The sequence below is a fragment of the Asterias amurensis genome, chromosome 6, assembly GCF_032118995.1.
Source record: "Asterias amurensis chromosome 6, ASM3211899v1".
NCBI classification, from domain to species: Eukaryota; Metazoa; Echinodermata; class Asteroidea; order Forcipulatida; family Asteriidae; genus Asterias; species Asterias amurensis.
The window spans coordinates 8,276,279-8,297,746 of record NC_092653.1 but is presented as its reverse complement, the minus strand read 5'-3'; the positions used below and the strand labels follow the sequence as shown (position 1 = coordinate 8,297,746).

At 36.8% G+C, this 21,468-nt stretch overlaps 1 protein-coding gene across 1 annotated transcript in view; it reads left to right on the top strand.

Annotated features, from left to right (window-relative positions):
- LOC139938448 (probable ATP-dependent RNA helicase DHX37) overlaps positions 1 to 21,468 on the top strand; it is a 42,914-nt gene that overhangs the window by 4,781 nt on the left and 16,665 nt on the right. Inside the window, exons 6-14 of the mRNA XM_071933983.1 lie at positions 989 to 1,085; positions 1,751 to 1,864; positions 2,291 to 2,392; positions 2,965 to 3,048; positions 3,829 to 3,943; positions 5,057 to 5,183; positions 6,155 to 6,269; positions 6,891 to 7,079; positions 8,141 to 8,265. Coding sequence (XP_071790084.1) covers positions 989 to 1,085; positions 1,751 to 1,864; positions 2,291 to 2,392; positions 2,965 to 3,048; positions 3,829 to 3,943; positions 5,057 to 5,183; positions 6,155 to 6,269; positions 6,891 to 7,079; positions 8,141 to 8,265 — 1,068 coding nt within the window. The remainder of the gene's footprint in view (positions 1 to 988; positions 1,086 to 1,750; positions 1,865 to 2,290; positions 2,393 to 2,964; positions 3,049 to 3,828; positions 3,944 to 5,056; positions 5,184 to 6,154; positions 6,270 to 6,890; positions 7,080 to 8,140; positions 8,266 to 21,468) is intronic.

Genomic DNA, 21,468 nt, shown 5'->3' with positions numbered 1-21,468 from the left:
CATATGCATAAAATAATTACTCTGTGAAAATTTTAACTCAATTGGTCACCGAAAATGCAAGATAATAATGGAAGAACAAAAACGCCCTTGTTGCACAAGTTTTGTGCTTTCAGATGCTTGATTTCGAGACCTCACGCTTGAAGTCTCAAAATCAAATTTAGTGGAAAATTACTTCTTTCTTGAAAACTACGTCTCTTCAGAGGGAGCCATTTCTCACAAAGTTTTATACTATCAACAGCTCCCCATTGATCGTTCACAAGTAAGTTTTTATGCTATAAATTATTTTGAGTGACAGTTGAGTGATTACCAATAGTGTCCAGTGCCTTTAAAACCCAATCTTCCATGAGTGATTTATACAGGAAGCAGTCCTCATTCTACCAAAACTCAACTGTATTTTTATGGCATTCCAATATCCAAACTGTTGGACTCTGATTATGATGATGTGAATAAGTCTCCAGTCTATAAAAAATGCAGTTGGATTTTGAAGGGTTTGGATTGTTAGAGGTAATGGTGTTAATATTTTTATACAGATGTTGAAATCTTTGGTGTTTCACATGAAAAAAATGAAATAATAAAAGACCTTCGAACTGATGATACCCAAGCCTACATCCGTATGGACTGTAACAGGGGTAACCCTGTTTCAGCCCTAGGAGTAGGTGGCATATGCCTCTGGACAAAAATAATTGTAGCCCACACCTTGAAGTGACCTTCAGGCTTTGTGTGTCTGGTGACTTGCAAATAAAAATATTTAAAAAATGTAACAAAATGTAGTCATACCAATATAATAGTTATACCTTTAAAAAATGATATTCAAACTTTGTCAGTTAAATGAAAAGTTGAACAGTACTTTACAGCTCCACAGAATTTGTTGTTTTCAAAAAAAGAAAAAGTGTTTTAAAAGACGGAAATTTAATAGATGGAAGTTAAAAGGTCTTTTATTATTTCATTTGGGTTGTTTCACTTGTATAAATTGGGTATAAATTTACAGAGTTGTGTCCTACATGATCCGTTACCAAGGCAACGTAACTGAAGACACCAAGCTCAAGTTCATGACTGATGGTGTGCTGCTGAAAGAAATCCAGAGGGTAATGCACTATTTAATTTTTTAAATTTATTTATTCATAATTTGGGTTATAAAGCCGAGGAGTCTCAGAAAAGCGAATTTAACTACTGTACTAACCAAGAACCTGAACAAAGAGAAGATGTGGGAGGAAAATTCCTGAGATTATTCCAGGGAAAAATCTAGCCATCGGGTAGAAACTGAAAAAAATTATCCACATAGTGCCCCTGGTGGGATTTGAACCAGGGTCCTACAGGCGGAAGGGGAGGAAAGGTACCACTAAACAACCTTTTTTAATCATACTTTAGCCAAAAGCTAAAATAGAAAATGGTGATGTGACATGTTTATCTGAAAACAGACACATTTGAAGTAGTTCTTTAATTCAAGCCCAATACTTCTTCGTAAGGTTATTTTTCACGTGTAGGTTTTAAAAACCTCACAAGAATTATGTTTAAAAAAACTATGCTATTCTAGTTTTTATAATGGGAAGAAAAGAGTGGTAACCTGGTCTTTAAACGGTAATTTGAAACCTGTAGAGTCGTGGCTTTCAACTCGGGGGGTTTTATCGCTTATCCACAGTCATGCCAGTTTTGCAAATGTTTTCTAAAATTTGAATAAAATACTAACATGTAAAGAACCTACCCTTGATACACTAATACAGTTCCTTAAATATTTTCTCCACCTCTTCAGGATTTCCTGTTAACGAAGTACTCGGTGATTATCATTGACGAAGCCCACGAACGCAGTGTGTACACAGACATACTGATCGGACTGCTGTCAAGAATAGTACCACTGAGGAACAAGGTCAGGTCAAATGTCATTCGGGGTCATGAACTTTTGCAAAAAGCAAACGACAATGATACTAGTATTTAGTTCTTATATAGCACATTTAACAATAATGTATCAATGCGCTTTACCTGTTTACACTTGTGCCCTGGTCATTGGGCCAATAACATAGGATTCGAACTGCCTCTAGCTATCGGGCAATCTCAGTAATCTAGTTGGTAAGACACTGCTCTAGAATTGCAAGGGTCGTGGGTTCGAATCCCATCCCACCCGAGTAATATGCCTGTGATACTTTTTCACAGGACTCGGGAAGTACTGAGTATACAGTGCTAACACACATCGGTGTATGGGTAAAAACCAAAATTAATACTCTTAATCCCTTGATGCAAATTTAACATCTATAACATTCCTGTAATTGTGGTCGTTTCTTGATAATTCTTACAGAAAGGTCAGAAGATGAAACTGGTCATCATGTCGGCCACTCTGAGAGTAGAAGACTTCACTGAGAACCAGCGACTCTTTAAAATCAAGCCACCCGTCATCAAGGTCAGTCAAATTCACAACTTCTTTACCCGATTAAATCACTGCGGTATACGCTGCTAAAACATAGGATTTCGAACTGCCTCCAGCTAACTGGCACTCTCGTTGGTCTAGTTGGTATTAAAAAGACACTGCTCTAGAATTGCAACGGTCAGGGGTTACACTTAATAAATATATTGAATGCCTCATGATCAAATTCTATCACCCTACCTGAGTGATTGTCAAGTAGGATTTGAAACTTTGTTTGGGGAGTATAATCAAGTGCGGTTTGCAGTAACACTATCTCTTTTGAGTATTGGTTCTAAAGAACTGGTGGATTGAAAAGTATTATTATTTGTTTTCATGAACAATAATAATAATAATACTTAGTTCTTATATAGCACATTTTGCAATAACGTATCAGTGCGCTTAACATTAGTACCCTGGTCATTGGGCCAATAACATTCCTGTAATCGTGGTCGTTTCTATCACCCTACCTGAGTGATTGGAAAGTAGGATTTGAAAGTACTTATTTGAGTAGTGTTGGTTCTAAAGAACTGGTGGGTTGAATAGTATTATTATTTGTTTTCTTTGTTCAGGTGGAGTCGAGACAGTTTCCAGTGACCGTCCACTTCAACAAGAGGACACCCATAGATAACTACATGGAGGAAGCTGAGAAAAAGGTGACATTTTAAAACTATAAAATATATTTATTTATGTTATTACTATTATAAATCACAAACACTGATATTTGAAGCTAAGCAGAATAACTTGAACCTAGGTGATGGCGATGCTCTATTGGCATTATTTTGATATTTTTTAATTCTAAGAAACTTTATCAATCAATTTTGAGCTTCTGGTTAATTTGTTTTCTGTTTTTTTTCAAACAGAAAGGTTTGGTATAAAATAAAAACTGTGCATTTTGTTTCGGTTGCATCCGTGGGGTTTTCAATTTTGTTTTCTGATAAAGAGACAATTTCAATTGAAGATTTTTTTAATTAATTTTTTTTTATTGAATTTTCTGTTCACAAGGCATAGAACTTTTCAGCTTGGTTTTGGACACTGCTTTGCCATTGAACATAGTTGGACAAAGTACAAAGTTTGTTGGGTTTTATTCTGAGGGATGGGTGTTTTTTAAACAGAGGGGTGGGTGTTTTTTAGACTGAGGGTGGGTATTAGGTGACATTCTTTGTGGCAGGACGATTTTGTAGAGGGCATGCTGGTCACCTGTTCCTTCTTGCCACTCACTGGCTTGGTATTTTAATCTATTATGATTCTTTTATCTTAATTTATCTATGGGTATATTTTTATGCCAGTGTAAAGCGTAACAAAACTAAACTAAACTAAACAAAGTCATGTTGTGTCTCGCTCTACGACTTCTTCTCTTTTTATGACAAAATACAGTCTCAATGCCTGACTATCTCTGGCCATAATAAATCAAGTCATTCTGACCCACATTGCAGGTACTGAAGATTCATCGGACGTTACCTCCCGGTGGGATCTTAGTCTTTGTGACAGGTCAGAATGAGGTCAGCTCATTATGTAGTAAACTACGCTCCAGGTACAACAAGAACAAAGGTAATTGTCTACCGAATTAACATAATAATAAAATAATGATAAGCAGTTCTTGTATAGTTTAAAATACAAATGAGTCTCTATGCACTTCTGTGATTAAAACGATGGGTTAAAAGTTTAGATTTAAAGGCAGTGGACACTATTGGTAATTGTCAAAGACTAGCCTTCACATTTGGTGTATCTCAACATATACGTAAAATAACAAACCTGTGAAAATTTGAGCTCAATCGGTCATCGAAGTTGCGAGATAACAATGAAAGAAAAAACACCCTTTTCACACGAAGTTGTGTGCGTTTAGATAGTTGATTTCGAGACCTCAAGTTCTAAACTTGAGGTCTCGAAATCAAATTCGTGGAAAATTACTTCTTTCTCGTAAACTATGGCACTTCAGAGGGAGCCGTTTCTCACAGTGTTTTATACCATCAACCTCTCCCCAATACTCGTCACCAAGAAAGGTTTTATGCCAATAACTATTTTGAGTAATTACCAATAGTGTCCACTGCCTTTAAACTGTTCTAGCGTGGAACAGTCTTTGACATTGTTGGGAAGAGAGTTCCATAGTCTAGGTGAAGCATATTTGAAGGAACGCTGACCGTAGAACTTTGTGTGGACTAGAACTGCTGTTAGAAGAATTTTCGAACTGGAACGAAGTACATTGTATACTTGTTTACTATACATGTACTTCATGGTTTTCTACATTTGTTTTTCGCATTTTTGTATTTTTGCTGTTGTCCCTGTCTGTTTGTTTCTATTATGATGTGGGATCAAAGGGTTCCCATTTAGTGGGCCCTGCCTGCCTGTTCAGGGTTTCCCTTTTGCACATATATATGCATAAAGTAACAAACCTGTGAAAATTTGAGCTCAATCGCCGTCGAAATTGCGAGATATTAATGAAAGAAAAAAACACCCTTGTCGCACCACGATCACACGAAGTTGTTTGCTTTCAGATGCTTGATTTCAAGACCTCAAATTCTAAATTGTTTCTCCCAATGTTTTATACTATCAACCTCTCCCCATTACTCGTAATCAAGAAAGCTTTTATGATAATAATTATTTTGAGTAACTACCAATAGTGTCCACTGCTTTTAAGATACAATGTCACACCCCTGTATACAGGTAAAAAACCTACCTTGAAGAGGAAACCATCAGAAGGTGGATCCAACGAGGAGGAACAGATTAAGGAGGATGAAGACTCAATAAAGGCCTTCAAGAAAATGAAACTTCCAAAGATCAGTCTAGACAAGTAAGATTTCATATGTCTTTATTATATGTATTATTATTATTTCTTTCTTGTATTGAAAGCAAAGAATGCATGGTCATACTTTTAAGGATTTGGGTACTTTTTCAAAATGTCCATAGATTTACATTAAACTTACAGGGTTTGAAGATAATGATAGTGGAAAGCTTCCCTTCAAATCTTACTTACTGAGGTGCTGTAGTTTTTGAGAAATGAGTAAAACAATGTCATGAAAATACGTTTGTAAATGATTCAAATAATTTTCATCTCATGAGACGAAAATTATTTTCATGACGTTGTTTTACTCATTTCCCAAAAACTACAGCACCTCAGCACATAGTATTTTCAGGGAAGCTTTCTACTATCATTATCTTCAAACTGTGTAAGTTTAGTGTAAATATGTGGACATTGTGTTTTTTCTCCTGCAAAAGTTACATAATCCCTTTAAAGAAATTGTTTTTGCTATTTCTATCAGAAGGCTTATGAAGATGGTAATGGTAGTATGCATCCTGTGTAATCATTTTGTCTAAAATGCCCCAGTTGATTAGAAATCAATGCAACAAAATTTAGACAAAGAAAAAATTCATGCAAATCCTTTCTTAGATTTCTGAGGGATGGTGTCCGTTCACGAATGTTAGAGCCAGAGATGTGGTTGGTACCCACTGTCACCTCACTAAAACGTAGATGAATTCAACGTTCTTGTGAAAATACTGCGACAGTTATTTGCTGTTTTCTCAACCAGTAGGCATTGTATTTAGCTGAAAAATTCACATCGGACTTTTTTGGTTTTTGTGTTAACAATTCTGCAAATAAATTAGCATTACCTTTACAACAAACAATCTATGACCCTACCTTTTTAATTTTTACTGGACTGCAGAAAAAGTATAAAAAACAAAATTAATTATTATGTAATTGCCAGCGGTTGTATCATCATGTTTTTTATTTTAACAACAAACAACTATGAACTTTGACCTCAGTTATTCTGTAAAGCCGTACGAAGAAGAGGAAGTGGATGAAACCAAGGACGAAGAAGATGACCAATCAGATGATGGCTTTCAGGTTAATGAAGCTGATGAAGATGAGGACAATATGGTAAGTGTGATGTGATTGGCTGTTCTCATGCTCGACCTTTGGTGTGTGGGTTATTACTATCAAAACATTACCAAGTGTGAAGAATGTGAAGAAAAAAAAATTCTGAATGGATTTATAATTTATTCAAGTAAATCGAGCTGAATGTACTTAATACAGAGTCAAGCACACTGGACTCAAGCTCTAGTGTTTCCAGTCAGCAGAGTGTGGTCTCGACACTTGTGAACTTAAGCAAGACACTAAACCATTATTGGGCATCCTTCGGATTGGATGTAAAACGTGTGTTGTGTAATGCACGTAAAAGAACCTAGTATACTTATCGTTAATAGAAGAGGTTCGCCCTGGTGTTTGTTGCAGCGACCAGAGTGCACCACAGCACCTTGTAAACCCTTCTACACAAATCGGTCTCATAAATTTTAAGCACCTTGTTGGTGGATACGTGCGCTATACATGTACAAGACCATTGTCTCCCAAATTCTGGAAATCTATCGCGGTAGTAGAATACAGAGCAAGACCGTTCTAAGGAACAAAAATCTACCTGGCAAGTAGATACACACATGGTGTTGCCTCAAAGAAAATATATATATTATTATTTATTGTTGTAACATTTTTAAATTTTTTTAGCCACAAGAAGATAGTGAAGATGAGGTACCCCTTCATGTTCTACCCATGTACTCGCTCCTGGCGCCCCATCAGCAGGCTAAGGTCTTCCAACCTCCCCCAGAGAACACTCGGCTCTGCGTGGTGGCAACCAATGTAGCGGAGACGTCTCTCACGATACCTGGAATTAAATATCTGGTCGATACAGGCAGGGTGAGGGAGATTATTTTACTTTTTAAAATATTTGTATTCGTCACATTCACGGTTATTCTCGGCAAAAGTTTTCAAATGTATTAGATTGATTGCCAAATTTATTGATAAAAATCACTTATGTACAGTGCGTCATCTACAATTATATCTGGAGAGGCTATTTTATAATAGCATGCAATAATAACATGCATGTGTAGAGCGCTTAATACCAGGTTTCTAAGCGCTGCAACAAGAAGTGTACTATAACAAAGAATTGACAATTTAAAGTGGAATGAAAAAGCAGAAACTGAACAGCTTGTATGTATTTAATTAAATGTGTTTTGAGAGCAGTTTTTGAACGAGTCCAGGGGTGGATTTTACACAGAGTTAAGACTAGTCTTATCTCGAGTTAGGACGAGTTACCCGTCCTAACTTAGGACTAGCTGTACGTTTATGATATCTCTTAGGACTAGTCCTAAGTTAGGACTAGTCCTAACTCTTTGTGAAATCGACCCCTGTGTAATTGAGGCATGGATGTGGACGGAATGTGGACTTTTCCCAAAAGCAAAAAAATACCATTTTGTGCTGTATACATGTACACAGACAAAAACAACCTTACTTCTCTGCAAACCACAAACGAGCTTAAACAACCAGGGCCAAATTTCATAGAGCTGCTTAATGGTTAGCAAATTTTCGTGCTTACTGTAGCAGACAAATTTGCTAAGTTGTAAAGGTATTGCAGGTTAGCAAGAAAATTAGGCGGCAATTTCATGTTACCAAGAAAATTAGGCGGCGACCTTTTGTGTTCACCTTGGATTTGTATTGTTATGTCATTAATGTCATTAATTTTTGTGCAAAAAGCACCGGAAGGTAAGAATGCCTTTTCGTGTGCTACCGGTAACAGCCCTTCGAAATGGAAATCGCACAGTAAGCACAAAATCGGCCGTTAAGCAGCTCTATGAAACTGAGCCAAGTCATTTGGTGGGCAGTGCCAGTCAGCTACAAAGTTGTTGAAACATTTGCCCACTATACACTGTGAAAATGTTAATAAAAAATAATAGTAATATTATGATCTCTTTTCGCAGGTCAAGAAGCGATACTATGACAAGGTCACCGGTGTCTCATCATTCAAAATCACGTGGACATCTCAGGCTTCAGCCAATCAGAGGGCCGGACGAGCAGGACGTACAGAGCCTGGACACTGCTACAGGTTAGTCTGGCTTACACTGCTTTTGTTTGTTTAATTGTTTGTTTTTGGCGTTTTTAATGTTCTTTCTATACATGTACATGTATGTCAATATAATTCAAAACATAGGATTCAAACTGCCTCTAGCTACCGGGCAACCTCGGTAGTCTAGTTGGTAAGACACTGCTCTAGAATTGCAAGGGTCGTGGGTTCGAATCCCACTCGAGTAACATGCCTGTGATATTTTTTCACAGGACTCGGGAAAGTACTTAGTATACAGTACTGACACACATCCGTGTATGGGTAAAAAACAAAAATTAATATAATTCATGCTGTTAAATTTGATTTTGAAAGAAACTGAGTTTACCAGCCCTCAACAAACTATCTTGGGGGGGGGGCTATTGCATAGGTTTGTTTTAAGTTTAGCGACCTGCTGAGGATCAGGGTGGGGTTACAAGTGTCTGCTGGGGAGGGGAAGGGCAGGTCAGTGACCTGGTGGGGATCAATGTAGGGCGGGATGATACGTGCCTGCTGGGGATGGGGGTATGGTTGGGCCTGCTCAGGAGAAGGGGGGGGGGTAATGGCCCTTTGGGATCATGCTTCCACCTAAGGAGGGCTAAAAAAAAAAGTTATAATCTGTATGTAATACATATGGGCAGGAAACTGAAACAACATTGTGATTATCTAAGGACAAAGAAAAATAATATTGTTTGCACTTTACCTTTATTACTTATAACACACTCAGTCAAAAATATTACTCAAAATAGTTTTACAAATTAAATTTGGGTTGAACAAGGACAAATTGTTGTTGAGTGGGATTCGAAGCTGGGACCTCTGGAATAACGTGTCAGCTCTCTGCCAACTGGGCCGTCTTTTCCTAAAATTTGTGAGCTCCCTATTTTTTGAAAATATCTGCCAGTCATTAGCCATTCAACCTACATGTACAACTGCCTTATATGTTTGGCAAAAAACAAGGACTTCCTTTCAAAACTTAAAATTGTTTTTGTTTTTTGGGAAATCAAGTAGATTAGAAAAATAACTTTAAAATAACACCTAAAGAGTACCTGCAAGGGAAGTGTACCTCAAGATGAAGAATAATATCTTGGGTTTCTAGCCTTGTAATTACATTTAACTGTTTCAAAGATATGCCTGGTTTCGCCTTGGGGTATCAAAATTGTGTTGTCATGTAATGTCTTGCATTTCAAATTGAAATTAGATATTACAAACATCAATTGAAATTGCGAGACCTTTTGGGACAGGATAGTTTTATTGTAGTTTTTATGTGCCTACAATAGCAATTTCACTACAATTTACACGCAAACATACTTCCAAGCAAAATTGTTGATGCCGGGTAAGTCTTGGTTTCAAGTTATCTCATGAAAATAGACTGTGCAAGTCACACGCGCATTCAAATATTTGGACCCGTTCAGGTGCAAGAGTCTGTTTCCATTCAGCGGTAAAAGCAATGTACGAGGGACCAAAGTTGTACTAAAAATGTTTGAATACGAACGAGTTGTACAATCTATTACAAAAGGTTGTTTTTACTGATATACAACCATATCTAATATCTATATAAATTTACAGCTTAACATGTCATTAGTGATCCCTCTCATAAGAAAAAGAAAAAACAGCAACATTTACTACACACCAGAAAAACCTGTTTCAATTTAACAACTTACCGACTATTAAGTTTTATACCATTACAAATCCTCTTACATACATGTACTAAGTTGAGGCAATGACATTTTTATTTTCAAGCATTTTTTTTTTATATTATTATTTATTGCAAACAGTCCTTTTCTTGTTTTATTTAGTGATTAAATGAATACCGAAAAGTCACATTTGTTTACTTTGATTGTTGCTATGGAAATAAGCACACATGTGAACGTGCACAAATCCCCCCAAAAACATGAACCAGTTTTGGTATTGTTTTTAGGTAAGTTGCCGGGTGTTTTTCTCCAAACAAACGGATTGAAATGAATTTACTCTTTTAAAATTTCTTGTTGCGCGGCCCAATTTTACCAAAATAAATTTTTGTAAAAAACTGTTTCCTCTGAATGAATTTTGACAAATGATGCCGTTTAAAATGAAAACTTATAAAAAGCTTTTGCATATGCCATGTGCCATGCACAAAACACATGGAACAAGCAAAATTGTTTAAGATAAAATCGCAATCCTGATAATAAATTATTTATTTATTTATTTATTTAATTAAAAAAAAAATTACTACCACTTTTTCATGCAACACCATAAATAACAAACTTTCTCTAATCTATAAAAAATAGCTATGCAAAATTTATATCTAAAAAATTGCATGGCATCTTCATTACAGAAAAATTATGTCAAAATATGAAATATACCCATTGTGCTCAAAATGTTAGTTTAATATATACCGCTTTTACTTATGCGATGTAAAAATCGCGACTTCCTCGGTGATTCTGTTGGCTTCGCATCGGGAATATACAGACCAGAGAGAATCACCTCGGGCGTGGTAGTTTTAATCTAAACAGTAAATACTTGTATACTATGCCACACCCGCCTGTGATTGGATTACACGTGGTGAAATGCATTCCACTCTATTCGGAGTAAACATCCAAAGGTTTGGACTAGAATAGGATTGGTATCCCTATTCTAATTATAAGCAATTGGTATTTTAGCATGCAGTACCATATTATGGTAAACCTTCAGATAACTTTCTTAGGATCTTGTAGGATTTGATGCCATCAAGGTTAATGGCACAATGACACATTAGTAATTACTCAAAATATATAGCATACTAACTTACTTGGTACTGAACAGTGGAGAGCCTTTGATAGTATAAAACATTGTGAGAAACGGCTCCCTCTGAAGTAACGTAGTTTTTGAGAAAAAGGTTATTTCTCACTCAAATGTTACAATACTTCCAATTAGCCCTTTATTATGCATCTGAAAGCAACACAATTTGTGCAACAATTGTGTTATTTCTTCCCTTATTTTCTTGCAACTTTGATGACCAGTTGAGCCCAAATGTCTCACAGATTTGTTATTTTATGCTTATGTTGGGAGACACCAAGTGAGAATATTTGGCAATATTACCAAACTATCCAGTGCCTTTAAATAAATATTTAGTCCAGTTTTATTTTCATGCTGCATGACTTGAGGGAGTAGGGGTAGTTTCTCCAGTAGTACCACTGTACACCATGGGCTGAAAGAACATATTCAGTAGATTGATAGTATTGACCATTGAGGAAAGAAACATGACAGGAATTAAACCACCAACCTCCTTCGTACCTCCCTGCACAATTAGAGTGACTTTTATCATGGTCGCGATCTCCAGTTGAAAATCGCATCCCTTTGTGAACAAGGAGAGAGTCTACATTACCCGCTGTACTGATTCTGGTTTCGTAGGAATTGTATTGGAGCGTGTAATAGCTACCAGTTATCTGGAACCTTGAGTATATCGCCCAAGCTCTTTTGTTTTTCCAGTCCTGTAAGTCAACTCGAAGCCGCCAGGTAGTGACAGACTCGGTCAAGATGCGTATGTTCTCATTTCCAAGCCAGAATTCACCGGATAAGTCACCAAATCCATTTTTGTACTCGGCCCAGTTGCAGTTGAAGTCAACACTGCCATCTTGCCGCCTCTGGATTACGATCCATCCTCCACCGTCTGTCTCCATGTCACAGTAGACTTGCAGACCCCCACTGAACCCGTCTGGATATATTATGTAGACACCACTGTCCACTATACCTGCCTCAAGAAGCTCCTTACAACTGGTGAGGTGAAGGGGCTTGGTGGTCACTGACGGGGTAGTTGTGGTTGGAGGTGTAGAGAATGTTTTTTGCGAAGGGGTCCGAGTTGTTGTCTCTGTTGGTGTGGTCTGCTCAGTGGGTTCTGCGGGTTGCTCAGTGGTGACAGCCGTAGTTGTATTGCTGGTTACTTCGTTGATTGCTGAAGAGAGAGATGTGAAAGGTCGTGAGACGGTTGTTGGTTTTAGCAAGGCAGTGAGAAGGGCGGTAGGATCTGCAGAGGATGTTTTGATGAGCTCAGACGACAAGGGGGTTGTACTAAAAGATTTTGTTGAGGGTTTTTGAGAGAGTAGACTTGTGGTTGCACTGGCATCGAAGTACAAGCTGTCGTAGAGGGTTTTGAAGTCATCAGGATACTGAGCCCTGGTCACATTGTTCAGCTGACAGAGATGACTGCTGGTGTGATAATTCACCGATTGACAGTTAGGATCAGAGTGGCAATAACTCACACAGATGACAGGAGATTTATAAAGTATCTGTCTGTATGAAACTTGTTGCAAGGCTTTATTCTCAGCTGGGAAAAACTCTCTCTTGATCAGAATATGGCTTGGTAAAAGTTGCTGAGTGGCTGATGCAACAACCTCTTGAAGAAAGGCACAGACCAGAAGCCATGCCAGTTAGGGTGCCATAACAATCTCTAACAGAGTCTTCTTCGACTGCCTTGTGTATTACGTACTGTGGTTGTTGTGTGCTTGCGAGGGTGTGGATGTATACAGTGCAGGTTGGTGAACATTTAACGTAGAGTGCGGCTAAAAACAGCTCAGGCTGACCTAGTGGAGCTGGACAGACTGTACACCCTTCTTAAAACTAGCGAGAGTTGATAAGGTCTTCAGGGAGATTGTTCCAAGTTGAAGCTTTCATTCCACGCAGAGTGACTTGTTTTTATTGAAAATCAGTTTGCAACGACAGAAAACTTTGCAACAGCCTGTATTCAAGATGCAAACCTAATGCTGATACTGGAGCTGTGAAGAATTATATCTATCCATCTCACTCCCCAATCTCCAAACATGGTACGATCTGATTGGTTCACGTGATAGATACGTACACACACACACCCTTTACGTACAGGGGTTTGGTCTCTTCGTAAACACGTACCTTGTACCTTCTGCTATCCTTATTGATTTTACGCATAAGAGTTTTAAGTTATTGTGGATAAGATCACAAAAATAGATATATTCCCATGGTGATTTGACAAAAGGGGGCTTTTGGGTTTAAATCAATACCAGCTATACCAACAATACAAAATTTGCCAAACCTGATTTTTGTTTTTGCAAGACAGAGTTTTAAGTGTTTATGGATAACAATTTGAAAAAATTTTATAAAAGTCCGTCAATCCTTAACTGTGCTTTCTACTGTGTCTAAGACTGCAGTTTCAAGAATCCAACTAGTTTCCAAAAAGTTATACGTTCTCTTGTGTTTGACAAAGGTTGGCTTTTAGGCTTATTTGAATACCCGCTTTGCAAACCATTGACAATATAAACTTTGCCCAACCTACTGATTTTACGTAAGACTGAGTTTTAAGTACTGATGGATAAAAATGTGAAAAAGATTTGTAAAGTCGGTTAATCCTAAACAGTACTTTATATTTTGTCTCAGACTGCCGCTTCACAGATCAAACTAGTTTACAATAACGTATATGTTCCCATGGTGATCTGACAAAGGGTGGCTTTTAAGCTTAATTGAATACTACATGTAGCTATGCAAACCAACGACAATATAAAATTTGCCAAACCTACTGAGTTTATATCTTTTTATAAAGCTGCCAAAGCACAACTAGTAGCTAAGCATAATAAAAAAGTATGCCTACCACAATAAGGTTACCCGCCAAACATGTTGCCTCTGTCACTGTGACTGGTATCCTGTTTATATGTTGCTTAGCAGGAAATAGTTTGGGAGCATTTTCTGCTTCAGCATTATGAAATTTGGCACACACTATTCCTAAAAAGGAAACTTTATTGCTGTTTCCTCAAAAATTGCATTTTGGATTTTTCTTCTAGAAGCTCTGAAACCAGCACAAGAAGCGAACCAAAAACCTTGTTTTTCATATAATGACACAACTGAATAATAATTAAATACCACACACTTAAATATAGATCCTTGCAATTTGATTGGGGGAACATGCGTAACATTGACATTCTTTGTTTTGCCATGTATACCGCTGCCAAAATCAAAAATTTGATATTGGACTCCAATATGGATAAATATTGGACACTTCACAGCTTCACTTATAAAACCATCCTTCCCTACCATTTTTATGGAGTCATGTTTAGAACGTTTTTTTTCCCCCTAAGAATGTGTCAAAATTGTATCTATTTAGAATTGATTTTAACTGACATTGGAGAGACTCTATGAATGTTGAATGCATTTAGTTCACACTTTGTGGCAGAATATAATCACTCTGTTAAATCCAAGTTTCCCAGGTTTCACTTCACACTTTCATTCTGCGACAATGCACACAAATGTATCCAATGGACCCCATGCATACACCTCACACGCGGCAAGTGTACCACGCTCACCATTTTGGTGGGCAAAGGATTTACTTGTAAACGCCACGTCGCCTAAAATACGCACTTCAATGGATATTAAACGCACAGTGACATTGACCACCAGAATGGCGCATGCAAGACTATTCTGATGATGAATTGGGTCAATTCATGCAATATTTCCTTACCAATGATTTTATAACCTTGCAGTGCATTACTGGTGGCAAGTTGTTTGGCCAGGGACACTAAAAATAAGTCAATTACTATTGATTGGGGGTTTAGATCCAGGGTAGGCTTTAGGTCGACTGCCATCACTTTTGGTTATACAACAATGAACAAAATAATCAGGCACAAAAACGGATTTTCAACTCAACAATATTTTACTTATTATATATGTTAAATTTTGCATCGGGGATAAAGAATATTAATTTTGTTTTTTACCCATACACTGATGTGTGTTAGCACTGTATACTCAGTACTTTCCCGAGTCCTGTGAAAAAATATTTTACTTATGATATTGTGTACAAAACCATTAGGAGAACTAAGAGAAACTGTGATTTAACGGATTGATAAACAATGTGTTTGTTTTGTGATGGGTGGTGGGAGGAGGGGGGGGGGGCGTTTAGGGTGCTGTGATGAAAGAGGGAACAGGGTCCATGTCCCTTAAAAGAGTTATGGCAATCTCGATTCCAGGGGTGATCGATCTCGCCACGCTATTTTTTCCCAGCATGCATTGCTCGATCATAATCCCTAGAATTAGTTCATTAAATGTGCTAGAGTCTAGTACATTTTAATGAGCGCCTGTAATCAATCCTTTCTACGCGCGCACGTATGTCTTTCATCTTAAAGAGTGTTTTTTTTTTTCTTTCTTCATAAAAAACGCGGGCGTGATCAACATGCAAATGTCTTAAAACTACGCACGTTCGCCATTAATGCATCACCAATTTCATGAGCCAATCAGCGTTGTTTCTCATTACATCCCTCCCAGGGGTTAGTGACAAGAGGTATCGATGCAGCGCGCTCATGCCCATGGTAGCGAGGCTGGAGTTGTGGTAAATGTCTTTCCACCAAAGTCCTATCTGAATAGACAAAGGCATGCAACATCAGCTCACTGGCTTTACTTCCTCTAAACCATACAATTGGAAGAAACTATAAAAACGGTTTGGTCTCGAACGTTTCAAACAGTATACTCTGCTCGTCTTCAGGAGAATCATACAAAAGCACCATAGACATGATAGAGAACTGAAACAAGTTTTAAAAAGTTATATGTGATTGACCATTTTTTAAAGTTAATCTGTCTTCCGCAACACACTAATGACGCCACTTTGCTGTAACTACCCAACTCTCGGACAAACATTGCACCGCTTAACTTGATCACCACATCTTCATTGCGCCAAACTGCACTAGGGAAATTCTGTTCATGCAACATAAACATTGACATTTACCTGTACATATATAAATATGTTAGTGACAATTGACTTGTTTTTCTGCAATCTAAGTAGGTGGCTCAAACAAATATTATGGAGTGGTTTTTAAAAGTAATATGTATTTATACATATTACTGTACATGAATATATTTTTATGAATACATTTGTTTAAAGTCTTCATAGAAAAATAATATAAATTTGTTGACATTTCTTAATGTTGCCACATAATGACATGATGCTTAAAATTATATATTTGTTAACAAGTTATTGCCTACTCTTAAAACTCAGCCTGATGCATTTGGGAAAACCAATGAGTTGGAATTAATGACCAGCACAATTGGGTATAGCTTGCACAAGGGTACTGTAGCTGTGGGGGTGATAGTGAAGTAATGTGCCAATATACAGTGATTAGGGGAGCAGGTTTCCATGGTTATTGCCATGTAAATAAACTCTATAAATATAGAACTCCTAATTATGTAGACTGAAATGGGATCTTGATGGTCATAGTGTAATTTTGTTTTCTCATGGCACCATGCATGTAGACAGTAAGACTTGGTCGGGCCTATAACTTTGGTGATTATCAAAGACCACTTATCTGCACTTTATGTGACCCAACATATGAAATAAAAAACGTCCCTGTGAAAGCATTGGTCAGTCTTAAGAAAGTAGTGAAAATAAATCTTAGGCCTACATGTCGTTCAAAAGGCTTTGATAAACTTTCAAACTTTGGCGGAGTCTTGAGAAAAGAGTGAAAATAAATCTTAGGCCTACATGTTGTACAAAAGGCTTTGATAAACTTTCAAACTTTGGCAGAGTCTTGAGAAAAGAGTGAAAATAAATCTTAGGCCTACATGTTGTACAAAAGGCTTTGATAAACTTTCAAACTTTGGCAGAGTCTTGAGAAAAGAGTGAAAATAAATCTTAGGCCTACATGTTGTTCAAAAGGCTTTGATAAACTTTCAAACTTTGGCTTTGATACAAAACACTAAATTGGTTTATAGCATTGTTTTTTTTAATACTCCTTCATTGGTTACTCCTTGATGACTCCTTCATTGTTCATGAAGTATGGAAACAAAAATGTTAGTTTGAATGAATGAAACAATACAATGACCCTTTTAAGGCTGGTGGGGTTCGGGGCGTGGTCCCAATAAATTGAGGTCAATGTCACTCACCAAAGTCAGTGTGAAGGAACATTCTTACAAGTTCCACTGCTACAATTTGCAAATCAGCAAATCGTGTTTATTTCAATGGTTCATTTCAAAACATTTATGATGCTTGAACAAACGTGTTTTATTTTAAAGTACCAAAATAAGAATACAATCTTTCGGTTCAATGTGTGGACATAATAATCCAACAATCTTTTAAAAACAACATTCATTTGGGTGAACTTTTCTACATTTTTGGGGGGGGTGAACAAAGAATTGACTAGAGTGGGATTCGAACCAACAACCTCCGGATTAACGTGCCGGCGCTCTACCAACTGAGCTATCTAGCCCTATATTGGCGGTGTCCCTATTTTGTCAATATCTTTGTTCGGGGTGCCAGTCAGAAGCCATACAGCCGTACATTTTGTTAGAATGGCTGCCCCCTAGGTGGTACAAACGAATGACTTTTAAGTTGCAACAATCGAGCCCAAGTTTTTGCCAAACATTGGTTGAAAAACTGTGGGAAGTCATTTAAATAAAAAGCAAAAACAGACAGCCACAGTTTGTAACCATGTCACATGAATTGAACTGAATTGAATTGAATTGATGAATATTAAAGAATAGAACTTGTTAAAAACAAAGCAACCAAACATGGTATTCATTTTTTTAGTTGAATGTTCTCAGAAATGTTGTCATTAGAAAACTTTGTCATTACATTACGTGATTTAATGTATTGTTAACATTCGGCCGACCATGCCAACCAGCTAGATTTTTTAATCAATTATAGAAATATTAATTTTTTGGAAAGTACTGAGTATACATTGCTATACACACATCGGTGTATGGGTAAAAATCAAAATTAATATTCTTTATCCCCGATGCAAACTTAACATCTCTCATTATAATTATAGAAAGCTCTAAAATCTTTCATTCTCAAAAATATTTGAGAAGATAAAATTAGCAATTGCCATACAACTTACAACAACACACATGTACTTCCTGAGATCAAAGAGTTGCAAGAAACATAAATGCAAAGACACATAAATCAACCTTTTCAAGAGACCAAAAGTATACAATTAGCACTGTACTTTTATTACTCGAAACACACTTTAAAAGTTCACAATATGACATCATTATGATCAATTTACAAATTAGCATTAATTTACATTAAAGGAACACGTTGCCTTGGATCGGACGAGTTGGTCAAAACAAAAGCGTTTGTAACCGTTTTGTATATAATGCATATGGTTGGAAAGATGTTTTAAAAGTAGAATACAATGATCCACACAAGTTTGCCTCGAAATTGCGTGGTTTTCCTTCTACTGTGAGAACTAACACGGTCGGCCATTTATGGGGGTCAAAATTTTGACCCCCATAAATGACCGACGTGTTAGTCGACGAGGTAAAAGGAAAACCACGCAATTTCGAGGCATGTTTGTTTGGATCATTGTATTCTACTTTTACAACATCTTTCTACCCATATGCATTTTATAAAAAACGGTTACAAACGCTTTTCAAAGACCAACTCGACCGATTCAAGGCAATGTGTTCCTTTAATCAATCCATAGAATAAAACTTTGGCTAAAAACAATTGGCCATGCTAAAGAGGGTTCAAAGGTTAGATTTAAATGAAAAACTTATTCTTAACTATTTGTGACACACTAAGCCAGAACCATGGCACTTCCTTCAAAAACTTAAAAGATGGTTTTATTAGCTCATCAAGCAGATGAGAGTCACACCTGCCACATAACAAAGACTTCAAGCATCTGAAAGCACACAACTTGTGCAACAAGGGTGTTTGTTTTTTCTTCCAATATTCTCTCGCAGTTGAGTTAAAATTGCCACAGATGTTATTTCATGCATATGTTTGGATCCACCCAGTGAGAATACTGGTTTTTGACAATTACCAAGGGTGTCCAGTGCCTTTAAACCAAAGTGGTCCCAAAAAAATTAGTTTGAGTTCTCTGCTGTGTTTTTGCTGTGTTTTTTCTTCTAAAAAGTGACTTGTTATGGTGCGAGAATTTCAAACCTTTGCAATTTTTAATTTGAGTTCACATCTAACATTCAGCAAATTTTTTACCAACACATCATACAAATAATGGCCGCATACATTGTGCTTAAAGGAACACGTGGCCTTGGATCAGACGAGTTGGTCTATAAAAAGAATTTGTAACCCTTTTTTATAAAATGCATATGGTTGGAAAGATGTTTTAAAAGTAGAATACAATGATCCTCGAAATTGCGTGGTTTGCCTTTTACTGTGCGAACTAACACGGTCGGCCATTTATGGGAGTCAAAAATTTGACTCCCATAAATGGCCGACCGTGTTAGTCGACGAGGTAAAAGGAAAACCGTGCAATTTCGAGGCATGTTTGTGTGGATCATTGTATTCTACTTTTACAACATCTTTCTACCCATATCAGTTTATATAAAAAAAAACGGTTACAAACGCTTTTCAAAGACCAACTTGACCGATCCAAGGCAACGTGTTCCTTTAAAACATTAGCTTAAAATTACTTGCTGCTAAAGAAATGTTTTTTGTTGTTGATACATTTATAACAATCTTGATTACTGTACTTTTGATACTTTTTTTTCTTCTTGTATTTTTCTATAACACAACATATTCACATATTATATACATCAAATATTGATATTTTTAAAATTACATTTTGTGATAACAAAGTTCATTTAATTGTATAGCCAATAATAAACCATAAAGGAAACTTACTGGGTAGTAAATTTCAAATGATTTTGGGTTGAACAAGTTTACTTGAGCAACATTTGCAATTTTCTAAACGAGTCCAAAACTCCCACCAACAAAAATCTAAGGTATTAGGGAGCATGGATAAACTATGTCATGGGCACACCCGCGAACCGATGCGTTCCTTTCCTTCAAATAAAAGAAAACTACCAGTGTCAGGCATTGTCCCGCAATCGTCCGGTCTTGAGTGAGACAAAAGTTATTTTTGCATGCGAAAATGTATTAACCAGTTCTGGTAGTTGTACAATAGCTGGTTACATGCTAGAATGGAGACTGAAATTTTTGTGACATAGTGGTACTCATTTCCCAAAAACTACAGCACCTCACCAAGCAATATTTTAAGGGTGTCAAAATTTTGTTAATATTTTCATATTAAATGGTCTATGTACTTCTTGTAGGACAAAAACCACAATGTCCACAGATTAACATTAAAGTTACACCTAGTTTGAAGATAATGATAGTAGAAAGATTCTCTAAAAATACTATTGGCTGTGGTGCTGTAGTTTTTGAGAAATGAGTAAAACAATGTCATGATCATGAGACGAAAAATATTTTAGCATGTAAAAAGGTATTTTCATCACAATGGTTTACTCATTTCTCAAAAACTACAGCACCTCAGCAAGTAATATTTAAAGGTACACTTGATACTATCGTTATCTTCAAACGGTGTAAGTTTAATGTAAATCTGTGGACATTATGTTTTATGTTACAAAAAGTACCCAAATTCGAACAATACAATCTTAAAATTTTAATGTGTTTGTAACTGCTTGGCATCTCTGAAAAACAGTGTTTCACTGACAGGTTTCCTCAGGGTGATAAAGAGAAATAAAGTTAAATAAAATCATTATCTTCAGACTTGTAAATTGAATGTACCCAGCCCCTTTAAAGATTGACAGTTTTAAATTCTTCCATAAGCTGTTTTTGTTAGTAACCTAAAGAAAAAGACTTGCGAGAACAATTGGTTTTTTAAAATCTATTTGAGGGAGTGTTGGCTCTGAAAACAGTCCGTTTTGTCCCAACATTTCGAACAGAGTACTCTGCTTGTCTTCGGGAGAAACAAAAGTACATAAAAGTACCTGCAAGTTTACTATTTATAGTTAATTCTTATTATTCACACCATGCAAAGCTATAAACGGCACTTAGAATTTAAACATTAAAAAAATGAAATAAATATGGTAACTGCTATGTTTTTCCTACCCTAAATTACAAAGTTATGATTCAATAGTCAAAAGTTTCCAGCAGTGTTGAGTGATGCTCAAATCTATTTAGAGCGAGTCATAGACTGGATTCTTATTTTCATGCTGCAAGATTTCAAGGGGTGTGGGTTACCTTGTGTCACTTCCCAGGTGTTCCATTTCATGTCGTCATACGGACTGTTGAGAGTAGACTCTGGGCAGTTAAGAATCCACCACCCTCCCGTAGGCTGGCATTCATTCCAAAGATAAACATTGACAGCGTCTCTTGTTGAAAACGGAGTCCAATTCTTTTCCATAAGTGCGTCACCTGCAATGTCCTCATGAAGCAAGGCCACATAAAATTGATAATTACCCCCTTGCAACCGAAAGTCAGAATAAACAGACGCTGCTTTTTCTCCAGCCATGTTTTCCAAATCAACTCTCAATTGC